At 45.4% G+C, this 14,990-nt stretch overlaps 3 protein-coding genes across 4 annotated transcripts; 1 reads left to right on the top strand and 2 right to left on the bottom strand.

Moving 5' to 3' along the window:
• Positions 1-267: 267 nt before the first annotated feature.
• On the top strand, positions 268-5,211 carry zbtb22b (zinc finger and BTB domain containing 22b). Its single transcript, XM_029845045.1, has 5 exons — positions 268-448; positions 1,135-1,362; positions 1,468-2,187; positions 2,358-2,636; positions 2,705-5,211. The coding sequence occupies exons 2-5, from the start codon at positions 1,135-1,137 to the stop codon at positions 3,743-3,745; spliced, it is 2,268 nt and encodes a 755-aa protein (XP_029700905.1). The 5' UTR covers positions 268-448; the 3' UTR covers positions 3,746-5,211.
• A 400-nt stretch (positions 5,212-5,611) lies between these two features.
• daxx (death-domain associated protein) lies at positions 5,612-11,068 on the bottom strand. 2 transcript variants are annotated; one of them, XM_003969084.3, is made up of 11 exons: positions 10,751-11,068; positions 10,023-10,309; positions 9,462-9,911; positions 9,245-9,376; positions 9,034-9,150; positions 8,701-8,932; positions 8,295-8,458; positions 7,994-8,153; positions 7,410-7,911; positions 7,225-7,342; positions 5,612-6,994 (listed from the first exon to the last, which is right to left on the bottom strand). In XM_003969084.3, the coding sequence occupies exons 2-11, from the start codon at positions 10,263-10,265 to the stop codon at positions 6,935-6,937; spliced, it is 2,178 nt and encodes a 725-aa protein (XP_003969133.2). In that variant the 5' UTR covers positions 10,266-10,309; positions 10,751-11,068; the 3' UTR covers positions 5,612-6,934. The 2 variants fall into 2 exon arrangements, with proteins under 2 accessions (XP_003969133.2, XP_011607435.2); XM_011609133.2 differs by having other exon boundaries at positions 10,023-10,336.
• A 127-nt stretch (positions 11,069-11,195) lies between these two features.
• Positions 11,196-14,651, bottom strand: tapbp.1 (TAP binding protein (tapasin), tandem duplicate 1). Its single transcript, XM_003969083.3, has 9 exons — positions 14,504-14,651; positions 14,206-14,358; positions 13,826-14,008; positions 13,408-13,656; positions 12,959-13,315; positions 12,398-12,721; positions 12,141-12,242; positions 11,952-11,980; positions 11,196-11,810 (listed from the first exon to the last, which is right to left on the bottom strand). The coding sequence occupies exons 2-9, from the start codon at positions 14,264-14,266 to the stop codon at positions 11,799-11,801; spliced, it is 1,317 nt and encodes a 438-aa protein (XP_003969132.2). The 5' UTR covers positions 14,267-14,358; positions 14,504-14,651; the 3' UTR covers positions 11,196-11,798.
• Positions 14,652-14,990: the final 339 nt, after the last annotated feature.

Consider the following 14,990-nt stretch of genomic DNA (forward strand, 5'->3'; position numbering starts at 1 on the left):
ATCCATTTCTCCAAAATTCCTTCCAAGCAATCAAAGATTGTTTCTTTTGATGTACTTGTTTCCTTTTAGGTTTACTTAATTTAGATATACTGTATGTGAAAAATCACTTATTTATGGTAAAGAATCTGCATTGGTGACGAGAGTAATGGGAAATAAACATGTGATTTCATAGAATAATAAACATATACAGTGATTTTTTTAATAAAAAGGTCTCATAATTACTGATAAAAGCAGGAACGCTAGATTTCTTATTTTTGTCGGCCAAAGTCTGGCTCGTCTCTCTGGAAACCTTTTAAAGGTGACGTGTCGCTGTCTGCCGCTATAGGAGACATCTGATGGGAGGACATTTGTTCAAAAAGAAAGATGGTCCCGGGGAACATGACAGGGCTCGGTACCGTCAGTTCGGTCAAAGACTGTCCTTTTGAAGGCTGTCCTGACAACTGAAGCGGTGAGTCGAACCTCTTCAGCCGGTTCGTGCTTTCTGTAGCCAGCCATCAGAGCTAGCTAGCAGGCTAACGGCGGCTGACTAACGTCTCCCAACTGTCTGGACTTTATCGCAGTCGGTCCGAACAAAAGCAGCCACTTTGCGTCTCTTCAGCCCCGCTCCGAGTCTTTTTCCTGCAGCTGTGTGTTATCGGTAAAGCAGCAGAAGTGTCACATGTGTTTTCCTCATTAGTGTTGTTATTAACCTGTAACGTTACCTGCTCACATTAGTTGGTTTTCTGCGAAGCTGCTCTCAGTGTGTCATTAAAAAGGACGAAAACGATTGAAAAAATAAATCAATACACGAATTAGTTCTGAATAAGCTGCGGTTTGCTACTGAAGTATTAAAATAACTCGGTGACACCTGAATCATTGGAGAGTTTGCAGCCATCCCAATGTTCACCTTGAAGTCCACTAAGGTATTTCTAAATTCACGTCAAATAATCCAATAATCTCTCAAGGTGAGCGGCATCTTCCCAAATTCCTTGTTTTCCTGATGGTTCCAGATCCTTTATTGCAGGACTCCTTTCCTAATGATCTGTTTTGGTAGCATGTCTGAACAGATCGTTGTGGCATATTTAAGCTCCTGTAATCAGCAATAATAAAAGGCTCCACCTCGGAGCTCGCTGACTCCGTGGTTCTGCCGCCCAGATGCAGTCTCTGCCCGTGGAAGTGGGAAGCAGCAGCACAGCCCCCAGGGACACACCTGGATCGGTGGTGCAGGTGTGCTTCCCCAGCGCTCAGGCCTCGGTGTTGGACGGTCTGAACCGACAGAGAGAAGAAGGCAGGCTCTGTGACCTCTCCATCCACGTCCAGGGACATGTGTTCAAAGCTCACCGCTGCGTCCTGGCCGCCTCCTCACCCTACTTCCATGATCAGGTGTGAGTCTGCCACCAGCCTCAGGAAGCACCAGCTATACACCAACAGAAAAATGCAGGTCTTAATTTCGTTTCGTCCGTTTGTGGCCTCTCCATCCTTCACCAGGTTCTCCTGAAGAACATGTCGACAGTGTCCATCCCCGCGGTGATGGACCCACTGGCGTTCGAGAGCGTCCTGAGCTGCGCCTACACCGGTCGGCTGCGGATGCTGCGTGACGACATCGTTAACTACCTCACGGTGGGCAGCGTCCTGCAGATGTGGCACATCGTGGACAAGTGCACCGAGCTGCTGAAGGAGGGACGGATGGCTGCGGGCGGCGGCGGCGGCGGCGGCGGCGCTTTGCAGGAGAGGCTCGCAGGAAGCGGAGGGTCGGGTGGTCTCGGGTGCAGCAGCAGCAGTAACGCTGAGAGCGGAGCAGGCTGTGCTCATGATGGAGGTGGCGAAGCCAGCAGTCGGTCCCAGAATGGGGGGTCCAATGGGCAGCAGCACGGCTCGCAAGCGCCCGTCCGTCCATCACTCAGCGAGAGCCAGTCTCCCAGCAGCACAAACTACTTCAGCCCCCGGGATGGAAACAGTTTCGGAGGAAGTGGGGCTGCTACAGCCGGGGCTTCGGTGGATGGGGGGGTTGCAAGCCAGACTTCCAGCTACTGTGCCCCATCAGGAGGGGAGGAAGAGGAGGAGGAGGATGTAGAGGAGGAAGAGGAGGTCCTGTACCGTCAAAGAAAGAGAAGAAGAGGAGTGGGAAGTGGGAGGAGAAAGAAAACTAGCTCCGCGCCAGATCAGGAAGTTGGGGTCAGCGACAGCTTTGGTGTGTCATCATATCAGGTGAGTTGTGGGACCCTGTCTGTTCACTGACAAGATTGATCTCTTTTTCCCAGCTGACTGTTTAAAGGTTGCTGAGTGACTCTGGCATCCTGGAGGGGGTTTAAAGACACATTCTATGCTGGGATGTCCATGTGTTGGTGTTGATTCTGTTTATATGTCTCTGTTTATAGGATGGTGACGGGTTACCCCAGCCGAAGCGCCCCACCTACAGCCAGCCCAGCATCATGCCCCGCAAGCAGTGGGTGGTGGTGAAGACCGAGCGCGTGGAAGACGATGACCTGATCGTGGTGTCGGGGGAGGAGGGCGGTGAAGAGGAGGAGGAGGACGACGAGGACGAGAGGGAGCTGGAGCTGGCCAGAGAGAGGGAGAGGACGGACTTCAGCATCTCCAACGTCCGCAGCCTCTCGGGGGAGCTGGGGGGCAGATCTGAGAGCGACTTGGATTCACAGGTGATTTGAGCATTTCGGACGTTTGTTACGGACAGAAACGTTTATCAGGACGTTCTGTGTGTCTGCAGGTGGATTACTGTCAGTCTTCCGAAGACTACCTCAGGTTTGAAGGTGGTTTGATAGACCAGACTTTAGCTCAGCACCTTCACAACACCACCGCAGCTCAGAGCCAGAGTGCTAATCGCACCATCACGACGCTGCTGGGTCAGGTGCAGTGCGCGGCGGCGGCCCGGGCCCAGCTCTTCCCCCTGGACATGCAGGGTAACCAGGTGGTCCTCTACAGTCAGGCCTCTGGGCTGTCTCTGGATGCTGCAGCACCTTCCCTGGGGATGACCGGCAGTATGATCGGAGGAGGAACCTTCAAGAACCCCAGCCTGGAGCACGGAGCGGTTCATATGTCTGCACAGGGAACTTTGGGAATTGATGGCGTGGACAGCGGCGGGATTGCGGGTGGAAGCGGTGGCAGTAACAGCAGCGGTGGGGCTTCGGGGAAGGTTTTTATGTGTCACTGCGGAAAAACCTTCACTCATAAGAGCATGAGGGACCGCCATATTAACATGCACCTGGACCTGAGGCCCTTCCACTGCCCCGTCTGTGCCAAAAAGTTCAAGATGAAGCACCACCTCACGGAGCACATGAAGACCCACACAGGCCTGAAGCCCTATGACTGCCTCAGCTGCGGCAAGAAGTTCATGTGGCGCGACAGCTTCATGAGACACCGCTCCCACTGCGAGAGGCGTGATGCCCTGGGAGAGAGCAGCGAGGGAGGGAGCAACGCCGAGGGCAGAAGGGGAGGGGCGGGAGGTGAGGAGGGGTCCGATTTTCTGTCCTCCCACCATCTCCTCCTGGCCGCAGGTGAGGGAGGACGGGGCAGCGGGAGAGGAGGAGCTTCAACTTCATCGCCACATCTCTCTGTCCTGTCGCCGCAGCACGCTGCCACAGGAAGCGGCAGCAATCACGGCAGCGCCGCTGTGCTGAGCAACAACATGGCCGCCGCAGGGGGCGTCCCTCACAGCCCAAGTCAGATGTTTGGAGGTCTGGGGGCGACGCGGGGGGTGTGCGAGGAGGACGAGTGTGAGGTTGGCGTGAATGAGAGCAGCGTGACTTAAAGCGGGAGGTGCATCCTAAAGCCTAATCTGATGTATAAAATCGGGACTTTGGGAATCCTGTCGCCTGTTGTGCCGTCAAGTTTCTGAAATAGACCCGTGGTCGTGCTCATGCCAGTTACATCTACTGCCTTTAGAAAAGAAAGTGACCTCATCACAAAGTGGAACATTTGTCTCAGTCTGTAAACTAATGTTGAAAATTGTATCCAAGGTCTGAAGAGGACTGGCGAGGAACCCCAAAATAACACCTGTATTGCAGACCCTCAGAGGCAACAATATAGTGCCGGTAGAATAGCAAACACGTCTGCTTAAGACCATCACTAGTATTTTTTTATTGTAATATATCAAAGCAGGAACTAAAAGAAGATATCAAATTGATAATTCAGTTCTAAAAGTAACCAACTAAAGCTGTAGATTTGTGTCTTAGAGCAGCAGGTTCCCTTTTCTCCCCTCAGTGCTGCAATGTCGTTTTAGGTGATTCCACAGTTTGATCTCAGCCATTTCTGCTCATCTTGGCCTCCCTGGAAGATCCCACCCATGCAGAGCTGACCCAGCTCAGACAGGATTCGACTTGGCTTTGTGTTTGCTCCTGCTACAGTTGTAGTTCGTGCACTTGCTGAGATCTTTGTTTACAATGTAATTACAGATAATGTATTTACTCTTCATACCGGGAGATAACCTGTGAGGCTAATATGTTAATGGTGGAGGCCACAAAAGCTGAAATCTCGTGTCTAATGTTTCACCCAGAACAGGTTTTATCTCTGTGGGGCACCTTCAGGTATCTCACCAGAATATTCATTTAATACCAATTAATTCACTGTTACATGAGGACGGAGTACATTTGTTTCTTTATGGTTTTGTTGGACACATTTGGTAAATACTGGGTTACAGTACCAGATCCACAAACCCCTTCAAATGTTGAGAGTGAGGTTGTTGCCAACTTCAAAATGAAAATGAAAATCCATCTATGTTAGGTTGCATTTGGGCATGTGGCCAAACTCAAACAACAAACTCAACCTTTAACCACGTGTGCTGGATTATTGTAACATCTCAGAACCAAGTGAGAAAACATCCAGCGTGGTGATGAATTTACCTTCTGTGAAGGCAGAAGTGGAGTAATGGGACTCTTAAAGTGCATCTTTGTATCTTTGAAACAGAAAGTAAAAGATATAAAGGAGTCATTGGATAGCCCCAAAATAATATGAATAATACTATTATACGAACATGAAAAACAATAAAGAGGGAAAAATTGCCGAGTAGATTCTGTCTCCACTACCAATCAACAGCCCTCAAGTTTTATTGTCATAGGAACAAAAAAGTGACACGTTAAACAAGCAGCCCTTTACATTTAGTCCTATGGAAAAGTAATGATAATCCCCACATTTCTGGGCTCATCCAGGTCTTAAAGCATCCAATAGTCCTCTGGTACATTTATTTATGAACTAAAACAGGTTAATATGGGAAGTTTTACTCTGCGTGTGTGTGTGTGTGGGGATATTTCACCATTTCATCCACATCACTCATATTTTCTGGTTGACCAGCTGATTGTTATTTTCAAAAGTTGTCATTTAGACATTTTTTGGTGCCACTTATGGCTTCAGTGTGTAAAAAAAAAAGGAATAAATAAAACCACTAAAAAAATAAATAAACTATTTCCTGGAAATAATCTAAAAAAAATTTTTTTTTTGTCGATTTTAATCGTCTTTGTAAAGTCATCAGGCAGCATTTGGATGGTTGCTGTGGTGTCTAATTTACCTGGAAACTAAGGTTGTTTGCAAGATAAAGGTGTGCACGTGCATTATTTATAAGCGTACGTTTTTAAATTTGTGCATGAATTCTGAGGGACGTTCCCAGCAGAAAACCAACAACACTTTTACTTAGAAAATTAGAATTTATTTTATCAAATACAAAAAACTTCACAGTTAAGGATGAACCACTTTGCTGCCGCAATGACACCGTTCTACCTCCACCCTGTAGAAAACAAACAGTAAAAAATACAAATTTGTCTGGGGTTTTTTTAACCTTAGGAGCTAAAAATAATGCATCGCGAGGTAAAAAGAAAAGAACATTTTTAGAAAGCGTTTAAATGTCACTGCTGTCAATGGCACGGAGTGTTTGAACCTGTGAACAAACCGCTGAAAAACCAAAGGAAATCTCATTGACGCTTGTTAAAACTGGTCATCTAAAGGTTTAGCAAACTTCATTCCAAAGCAGAGACCCTTCTCAGAAAATTCAGGAATTCTTTTGGCTGTCGTGTTTAACAACAACTTATCAGATAAATCTGCTCTAAAGGACATACTGATTGATTTAATAAAGCAACTACTCTACAATACTGACCAACCCATGCATTAATTAGCAGGAGTTAGAGGAAATTGCTGATTTGAAAACATTTTAATATCATTTGATTGGCAGCAAATAAAAACGATTCAACGTTTAAAAGAAAATATCGGCGCCGTATCCCAACCACGTGGTTGAGACACGGCGAAGAGCATCTTATCACTTATAAGCTGGGTGGCAGCGGCCTTTTCTGCTCATCTTCCCAATATCCATCCATAAATTATTAAAGCCGACATACTGTAAAATAAAAACCAAAATAAACCCAGCAAATGTAAAAATATCCTTTTGGGGGGGGAGGGGGGGGGGGGCAAAACTTGAAGCATGACTGTAATCTATGCTTTTACACCAAACACAATCCGCCAACAAGCCCATAAATACAGCCGCCACAGTCCACCACCCTCCTGCCTTTGTACAAAAATGGAAAATCAATATAAATCCAAACAATCAGCAGAGCTCTCACCTTACAATGTCTTAATAACCAACCTCGGTTTGCAGTAATAATAACGTTCCAGCACAGACGAGTCCAGTGATCAGGCACTGGGTTTCCGTCCACCTCACATTGTCAACAATGGACGTGAGCAGACCTGTTTCAGCTCCGTGTTCTGAGATGGAAGAAGAGAACTCAGTACCCGCGTGGATATCTGAGCTTCCCAGACCATTATTCTGTTGGATGTTATGTAAATGTATTTTATTCAGGTCCTTTATTTTGGGTTAACATGTAATCCAGTAGCTCACAGTACTGTATTCATGCATTTCCTCAGCTCAACGTAAACACTTTAAGAGGGAAAAATGTCTTCTTCTTTAAATGGATGACGAAAAAGTGAGAAACCCCAAAAGTGAAGTGTGAGAGAATCATCATTCAGAGTCTGAGAGGACGATGACCTCTTCTGGGTCGCACTGAGTGGCCACGTTGACCTGAAATACAGGCAGCAGAGCAGTTGGGACGAGCCGGTAAAATCAAGTCAAGGTGTGAGACGTAAAGCAGGAGAACACTATCAAAACAAAGCTGTGAAAGGGTTCCTGGGATTCTACAGAGATTAAATGTCTCACCCTTATACATAAACCCAAATAAAGGTGATGAAACTGTCAACAAGCTGTGACTGCCTCCCTTAGCTCTATTTAAGTCCACCACGCATCCTCCTCACCTTGTTCCTCTTCGGAGGTGGAGTCAGCTGTGGGCTTGCTGCGTTGGCCTGGATGGACTCAACCTGCTGTGGAGAACCGCTGCAAGACACGCCCATATCCAAAGGGATTTCCACCTCACTAGCAAAGGATCAGGATATGATTATGCACCAGTAAAACATTCCTGAGACTAAAGCGTTAATTATACCTGTCGTCAGCGGTTTGGGGGCTGTCTGGTGCAGCGTGCTGCCTCTTTCTCTTGTGGCTGCTGGACACTCTGGGACTGAGAGGCGGCGGCGACGTCCCGTTGCACGACCGTCCGCAACATTTATCCACAACCACCTCTGGCGAGAGGGGCAACGCTGCCCCGTTCTCGGCTACCGGGGTGATCTCCGGACCGGCACAAGGGGACTCTACGAGCTCCTCTGACTCCACGACCGGACAGTTAGATGGTGGCTTGGACGTCTGCATGGACTCAGGGTGGCCAGGACTACATCCAGGCGAGGGGACGTCTGACAGGGGAGACTTCTGGGACTTGCTCTCACTGGAGAAAGGGCTGACTGCACTGGTGACAGGCTCCTGATCATCTGGCAGACTCTCGTCGTCCCCTGCAGAAACGTTCCCAAAGGCCTCCCCTGTATGACCGTTGTTGCTCGCTCCATTGCACAGTTGACTGCTGCTGTTATCATCTTCGTCTTCATTGTCCTCATCTGCAAAGAGACCAGAATTATCGACAGGAAATTTGAATTTACTGTCAACATTTTAATCTTATTTCAACATGTCTATCCTAACCTGGTCCATCCTGCTGAGCACTGGCCTGGATCTCTTCTTCAATGTCTGGATCTGAAGAGTTATCCTCTTCGTCATCCTCTTCCTCGTCCTCTTCCTCGTCCTTCTGCTGCTCCTCCACCCCGTTCACCTCTTTTTTTCCTTCCTTTTCAGATTTGGAATCCTGAAAATAAAAGGTTCAAAGTCAATCTGTGTACCTGTAAGGCATTTCACCATCTGCAATGAGGGAAACCCAGGAATTCCTGTATTCCAAAGGTAGAAAGATTCAGGTGCTGAGAGCAGAAGAGAACAGATGTTTTCTTACCCCTTTCTCCTTTTTCTCTTGTCGCCTTTTCCTCTCCAGTTCCTCCGTGTCTTCTTGTTTGTTGGCATATTTGGAGATTACCTCCTCAAGACGGGACACAGAAACCTCTCTGTTGGACCTGAGTTTTCGAAGGAGTGAGGAATCTGAGAGGGCCGGGTCACTGGCTGTGGATGGGGACAAAAACTGAGTAGTTCAGAGACAAATGCCCACATTTCAAATCAATAATCATACAAGTGAACTTGATCCAGGAGGAGTGGATTAAATGTAATAAAACCTGCTATTGTACATACAGTCACATGATGTAAGTATGGACTGTTTACTAGTGACAGTCCAGGGGCAACAAGCTTAGTTTTGGTTTTGAGGAAACTGCTCTGTGCTCCTTTGAAGAATGAATTTCATCTCTTACCAGGCTTGTAGGTGTCTGTGATGTGGGAGCCAAAGTTGTACACCAGATCCAGGTGACGTCTGTCCTGGATGCGGGTTCCCACCTCCCTGAAAGCCTCCTTGGCCATCTGGTTCAGCTGTTTTCTGCTCAAACAAAGATTGTAACGCTCATTTGTACGTAGCATTTGCTGGAGGATGTCTTGGTAATCGGGAGGGTTCTTCTGAGCCTCCGGACTGTTGATAAACCGCTCGATCTGGTGGGAGGAAAACGGAACTCAGCCACAAGCAATAAATATGAACACACACACATCTCTCTCCATTAGACAGACAGGCAGATCTTGATAAAAACACCCACCCTCTTGTTGATTTCAGGGTACCGAGTGCTGCTGTAGGCGATTCTGTGCTCGATAACTCTGCCTGTAAGTGTGCTGCAGCCTTTTAGCTCACACAACTTTTCATAAATCTTCATTAACTGAAAAGGTTGGAAGAGAAAAGAATGAGGTGAAATAACCCGTCACAATCCTGACTGCTCTGCTTCCAGCCACAGTTCTATGGTTCGGACTGACCTTGCGCTTTAGCTTGTTCTCCTGGACGAAAGAAGAATCCTCCAAATCCAGATCATCCAAACTCAGCTCAGATTTCTGCAAACGGTGGATCTCATCATTATACATCTTCAGCAGGTTCTCCAGGTACGCTATCTGTGAAGAGTTGTCAAAGGTGAAGAGCAACAAAGTTAGGAGTCAAATATCAATCAAATTACCTAAAACAGTGTTAAACACACACCTGTTTCCTAGAGGTTTTCTTCGTCCTTTTATCCATCTTTTGTTCCTCATTGACATCTTCACTGTTCTTCTGCAGCCCTGAAGGGGAAAGCAGCGTGTTGTCTGCCGTCACGTTCATCGTGTCACCCTCTCCTTTCAATCCTGCGTCATTGCTTTTGGGCAATGGTGAGGTAGACTGGAATGCAACCGCTGCTGCGGTGCAGGGGTCCGTCTCAACTTTGGTGACAACCTGCCTTTTCTTAGCTGCATGCTGCTTGAGTACAGTGCACAATTCATTAATGTAGACAAATGTTTTGGATCGATGTGCCTGAGCACGAGTCAAACAGTGTCCCAGTGTATTCCTAAACTCTACAGATGAGAGATATTCAGGAGAGGCCTTGGAGTGCCTGGTTTCTAGGTAGGCCAAGACCTCGGGGCAGTCCATGGTGTCAGCCGAACAGTGAGCCACAAACTGGGGAGAAAGAAGGACGTATATTTTACAGAGAAAAACAGAAAGAGTAGTCTAATTGCTTTCATTTATATTTTTTAAAAAGCTGATTATTTTGGGTGTAATTAAGCTCACCTCCGCAAAAAGCCGCTGGTTCTCTGCCTGCAAAACATGAGCCTCCTTTTTATTTGAAGCGAAAGGTGAGTGTGTAATGTGAGAGGGGACAGGATGCTGCACGTCGGGTTGGAAGACTTCTGCTGCTGCTTGAGGTTGATTGGACGAGGTGGAAACGGAGCAGGTGCCTTTGAGACTCTCGTCTTCATCGTCACCGTCGAGGACGATGATCTTATCAGCCAATGAGGCGGGTGCCACCGCCATCGGAAAATGGTGTTGATGATGATGGTGATTGCTGCCCCAGAAAGCTACAGTGATGGTGAGAAGCAGGACAGCTGAAATACAAGATGAAGTATTCCAGAAATGCAAGATGTGTGCAAACATTCATTTAGGATAGTCCGACTTCAGGATTTTCATATAGAAAAACTAACCAAAATATAATTTCATATAAGCACTTACAAACGAAAACATTTTGATACGTAAAATTATTAACCGCGGGTGTATAAAAACGTTTTACATTAGATTAAATGTAATAAGTTATATTTAAAAGGGAGTATAATGTTATACGAAAATATATATTCAATACCTTCGCTGAGAATTTACCTGATCACGGTTAAAAGTAATGAGGAAGCAAATCTGCTTCTATTGTTACAACAGCCCGAGAAGTTAACTACACAACTTCTAGAAAGCGCAATAAAAACAAAAAACTGGATTGTCACACAAGACAGTATAGACACACACATACCGACCTCTTGTTCAAAAGATGTTTGGCGCCCTAACAAAAGTTAATGTTCTTCCACGACGCATTATAAAGATTTCCCTTCGTGTTAGCCTGTATTAGCACTTCGCAGCTAGTTAGCGGTTGGTAAGTGAAACGAATTGAGTAAAAAAAAAAATCAGCCTGCAGACCATTCACCATACAAAGTCTTGAGGAGTGAATAGATCCGCAATAATACTTTAATCTAATTTTCTATTATCTTACATTTCCATTCACTAAAACTACGATGCTTAACTAGCTAACGCGTTGTGCACTGGAGACCATAAGGCTACACAAGACCAATGTTTCTGATTGGTCGACATTGGTGGAGTAACGTCGTCTCTGATTGGCTGATGACTCCAGTCTGTCATTGGTAGAGATCCCCCAGTTGACGAACCGCTTCCTGTTTATTTTGTATAACAGCGCAGGAGACGAAATGAACTGAATGAAATGAACTTTATTTCATTTAATAAATGTCCTCTTTCTCAGGATATTTAAATAACAAGGGGAAAATAGTTTCACATAAAATGTAGTTTATCTACAGATTCATTTTCTGTATTTATTCCTTGTGTCGTTTTCAGATTTAAAAAAAATAAACAAACATAAAATAATATGAGCATTAGTCTTCCACAACCCTGAACAGAAAACCACTACAACTTTTTGTCTTTATATGTACAAAAGATTTCTGAGGATGTGTGTATATAAATCTTTACACTATTGTTATGGGGCATTTTAATGGTTTTGTCTTCATATTTTATTTAGTACCGAGTAACCTTTTGGATTGAGATTTAACATTCTTTGCCAAAATAGAAATAGTTATAAGCTGGCTATTAGAAGACTAAACCAGAAGCCCTTTTTAATCAATAAAATCATCAATGGTCCATTACAATTTTCAGTTCCTGTTATTGTTGTTGTCGTTGTTGTACATACTGTATGTACAAAACCAGAAAAGTTTGCCCACCATCCTGAACACCAATTCCAGTTGTTAAGACGGAATGTTTGGTAGTTCTGTGACACTTCTGAAGGAGGGCCTTTCTTCTTCACTTGTCTTTCTGTTGGAAAAGTGTGTTATAAAACAATGTAAGAAAAATACACAGAAGCAGCTGCAGGTGACAGAATAGACACAGAGCAGCAAGGTGGTAACTACATTCAAGGATATTCAGAAAACATATTTAATACTCAGTAAACATTACCTTTTCTGGTTTCTCAGCTTCACCCGAGCCTGAATGAAGTAAAATAAAAGACAAAATTTTATTCTCACCTCATGTATCCTATATTCTTTATTTTGAACTTTAAATTCTGTTTGTTTTTTCGCTTGTGAACTCCTATGACTGTTTGTTGCAGCCTTTTTTTTAAATTTTTGTTTCTGGATAATTTACTACCTGAGCTGGTGAAGGTCCAGGAGATGAATTTGATAAGACCATACAGCACGAGTGCTACACCAACCATGGCCATCGAGTCCTCAATTGTGGGAGTACTAAACCCTGAATGAGACAAAAAACAAAAGTAAATTCTTATGTGCACACATTTAGTTGTTGATCTCACTAAAACGACATAACTTCCATTAGTTGGTCACTGACTCTGGTGTGGTGTGAATATATTGTTACGAATGATAAATATCCATATTGTCACCACTTACCCAGCATATTGAGAGCCACACTGGCCTGCCGTGCACCACCAAGGTGTTCAGCCACACAGGTGAGCTCTCCTCCTCTGCTCAGGTCTATGGTGGCAGTATCAAGCTCCAGCCGGCTGCTCTGGCTGTAGGTTCCATCCCACGCCTGTTTGTGGCCAGTTACTCTGCCTGATCCCAAATATTTGGTCTTCCCATGGACATCTTTGTACTGCCAGCTCAGTGTCAGAGAGAGGGGAGCGAAGCCAGATGCATCACACTGAACAGTTAATATTTGGCCAGGCACAGTGAGAGGCAATGGGGATGGGTGGATGGCGAGGGATGGAGGCTCTGAGCAGAGGGAGACAAAGAATATGTCAGTGGGTCAATGTTAAAGTCTTTCAATCCCATGGGTAATGGAAACATGACAGTTAAATAAATGTGGCCTTCCTGTTTGTGCTTATTTTCTATAAGCCCCAATTGAATTGGTAATGTGAGTGTGTGTCTCTTCTGAAGAACATAATTACAACTTTCTGAAGTCTCCTGCCTTTTAAAACAAACAACAGAAAATTCAACTTTACCCCTCACCTACAACCTCGAGCTCCATCGTCACCTGGGTAGAAAGGTATGGCAGGAACACTGTGCAAATATACATCCCAGAGTGATGGACTTCGGCTTTTTGCAGGATGAGAGATGCATTCCCCCGCTTGTGCAGCGCATCAAAGTCCAGAGTGGCCCCTTCATCATCATCAGCCAGGTGGTCTGTCTTGCCGTCATAAGCCAGAACCACCCGTCCTTTCCCTCTGAACTGGTAGCGCCACTCAACAGCAAACCCAGACCCTGACAGAGGTGAGGAGGGGTCGACCCAGAAGCTGCAATCCAACCGCACTGGGTCCCCCAGCCTGGTGTGTACTGAAACTGTTTTAGTGGTCGTGCTCAGGATCACTGTAGGAACAGAAGGGAAAACAAATTCACAAATTTAGCAGAAAAGATAACAGAGCTCATTAGTGGAAGAGATGTGTGACATCACTGGTTACCACTGAGCTCTTTAGAAGCTGCGGGAGCTCGCATGATCCCAGAGATGGCCAGCTCTTTATTGGTGCCCAGGATGGAAGTTGAAAACCAATCAGCTTGCAAGTAGTGGGGACTCCTTTCAGAATCTGTGAGCGACGCTGCCCATTTGAGGGAGGAGGGGTACGGCAGGAATGGGTTGGTCTCACATGAGGGCTTCTCGATTGAGCCCCTGGGAGGGTCCAGAGACTGGTGGCAGAAGGAGCCCGCTGGATCTGAGGAGAAATTTTTTAACAAATATTAACTTGTGTGCCAACCTTTGTAAAACAGAAACCACAAGAACAGGCCGAATTGTGGACTAAACTGTAACAGTAACCCCATTTTCAAAAATAAGGTTTAAGAAGACATTTTAAGACATTAATTCACCATGTTCCCTGAACTCACCAGTTACAAAGTAGATTCTCTCAGGCTTGATGTCAGATGGAACCTTTTGGGTCTGACTGTGTGCACCAGCACTGACATGGAGCAGGGATCTTTCCTGGTCCACAGCCGCAGTCAGACCTCCTCCGCGACCTGTTTTCTCTTGCACAAACCAGCATTCCAACACCGGACAGCGGCTGTCCTCAGCTGTACAAAGGACGCGTGTTTAATCAGCATACAGTGGTAAACATTGTGAGAAACGGACAGATGACAGGATAATGCGATGTAATATCTGTTACAAAACAAAAGAAAAGCATTCAATTTAAAAGGGGCAACAAGTGGTTGTATGAAATTAGGCTGGTACATAATTATTACCGGTATACCGCGAAAACATTCAAAATTACCTTGTACAAAGCAAACTGCTGCAACCAGGGACAGTTTATAGATTGTAGAGAAGTAAGTCATGATTAAAAGTCTTCTTCTGGTACCAGGTGCTGCCAGTTCGCTGCTTTTCTTTCGAACTGTCGGTTTTCCCCTTCAGTTCCTGTTTGATTTTACTTTCATTTTCAAGCGCAGCGACGCGACGAGGACAAGCAAGACAGAAAGCAAATTTTGCTCACACTTTCGGAATAATGGCGATATAATCGATGTTGAGCGAACCAACAAGAATGAATGGATAGATATTATTATTATTATTATTACCCAAAGTCAATTCTTTACCCGGAACTTGTTTCTTGTACCACGCTTGGTCAGGTTTAAAGATAGTTTCCAGTTGCACCGCTAGAGGGCGATCTCTGACAAGTAATAATCCACGACTTGAACCCAACCTTGTTTGTTTTTACTTTTCATTCCTATCTTAGGTTAATGTGTGTATTTGGCGTACAGTGATAATGATAAGCGAAGTACAATTTAAGCAAAAGAGACAACAAAAAGTACAGGGACGCGTGAGGATGCAAAAGCTTCCTGTAGTCAACAGGATGTTCTCTTGAAAGGTCAACTGAGGACAAGAGACCTTGAATCTGTGAAGGAACCAATAAATGCTTTAAAGAAAAGAGCACAACAACAATACTACTAATAATGCTTGTGTTTCTGTTTAGAACTTGCAGAACTGGTGTTTGTTCAGGCATGTTCTTACAGAGGAATCAAACAGGACCAGTTGGTGCAGCTAACCTGAGATTATCCCACAGAT

The sequence above is a fragment of the Takifugu rubripes genome, chromosome 12, assembly GCF_901000725.2.
Source record: "Takifugu rubripes chromosome 12, fTakRub1.2, whole genome shotgun sequence".
NCBI lineage: Eukaryota > Metazoa > Chordata > Actinopteri > Tetraodontiformes > Tetraodontidae > Takifugu > Takifugu rubripes.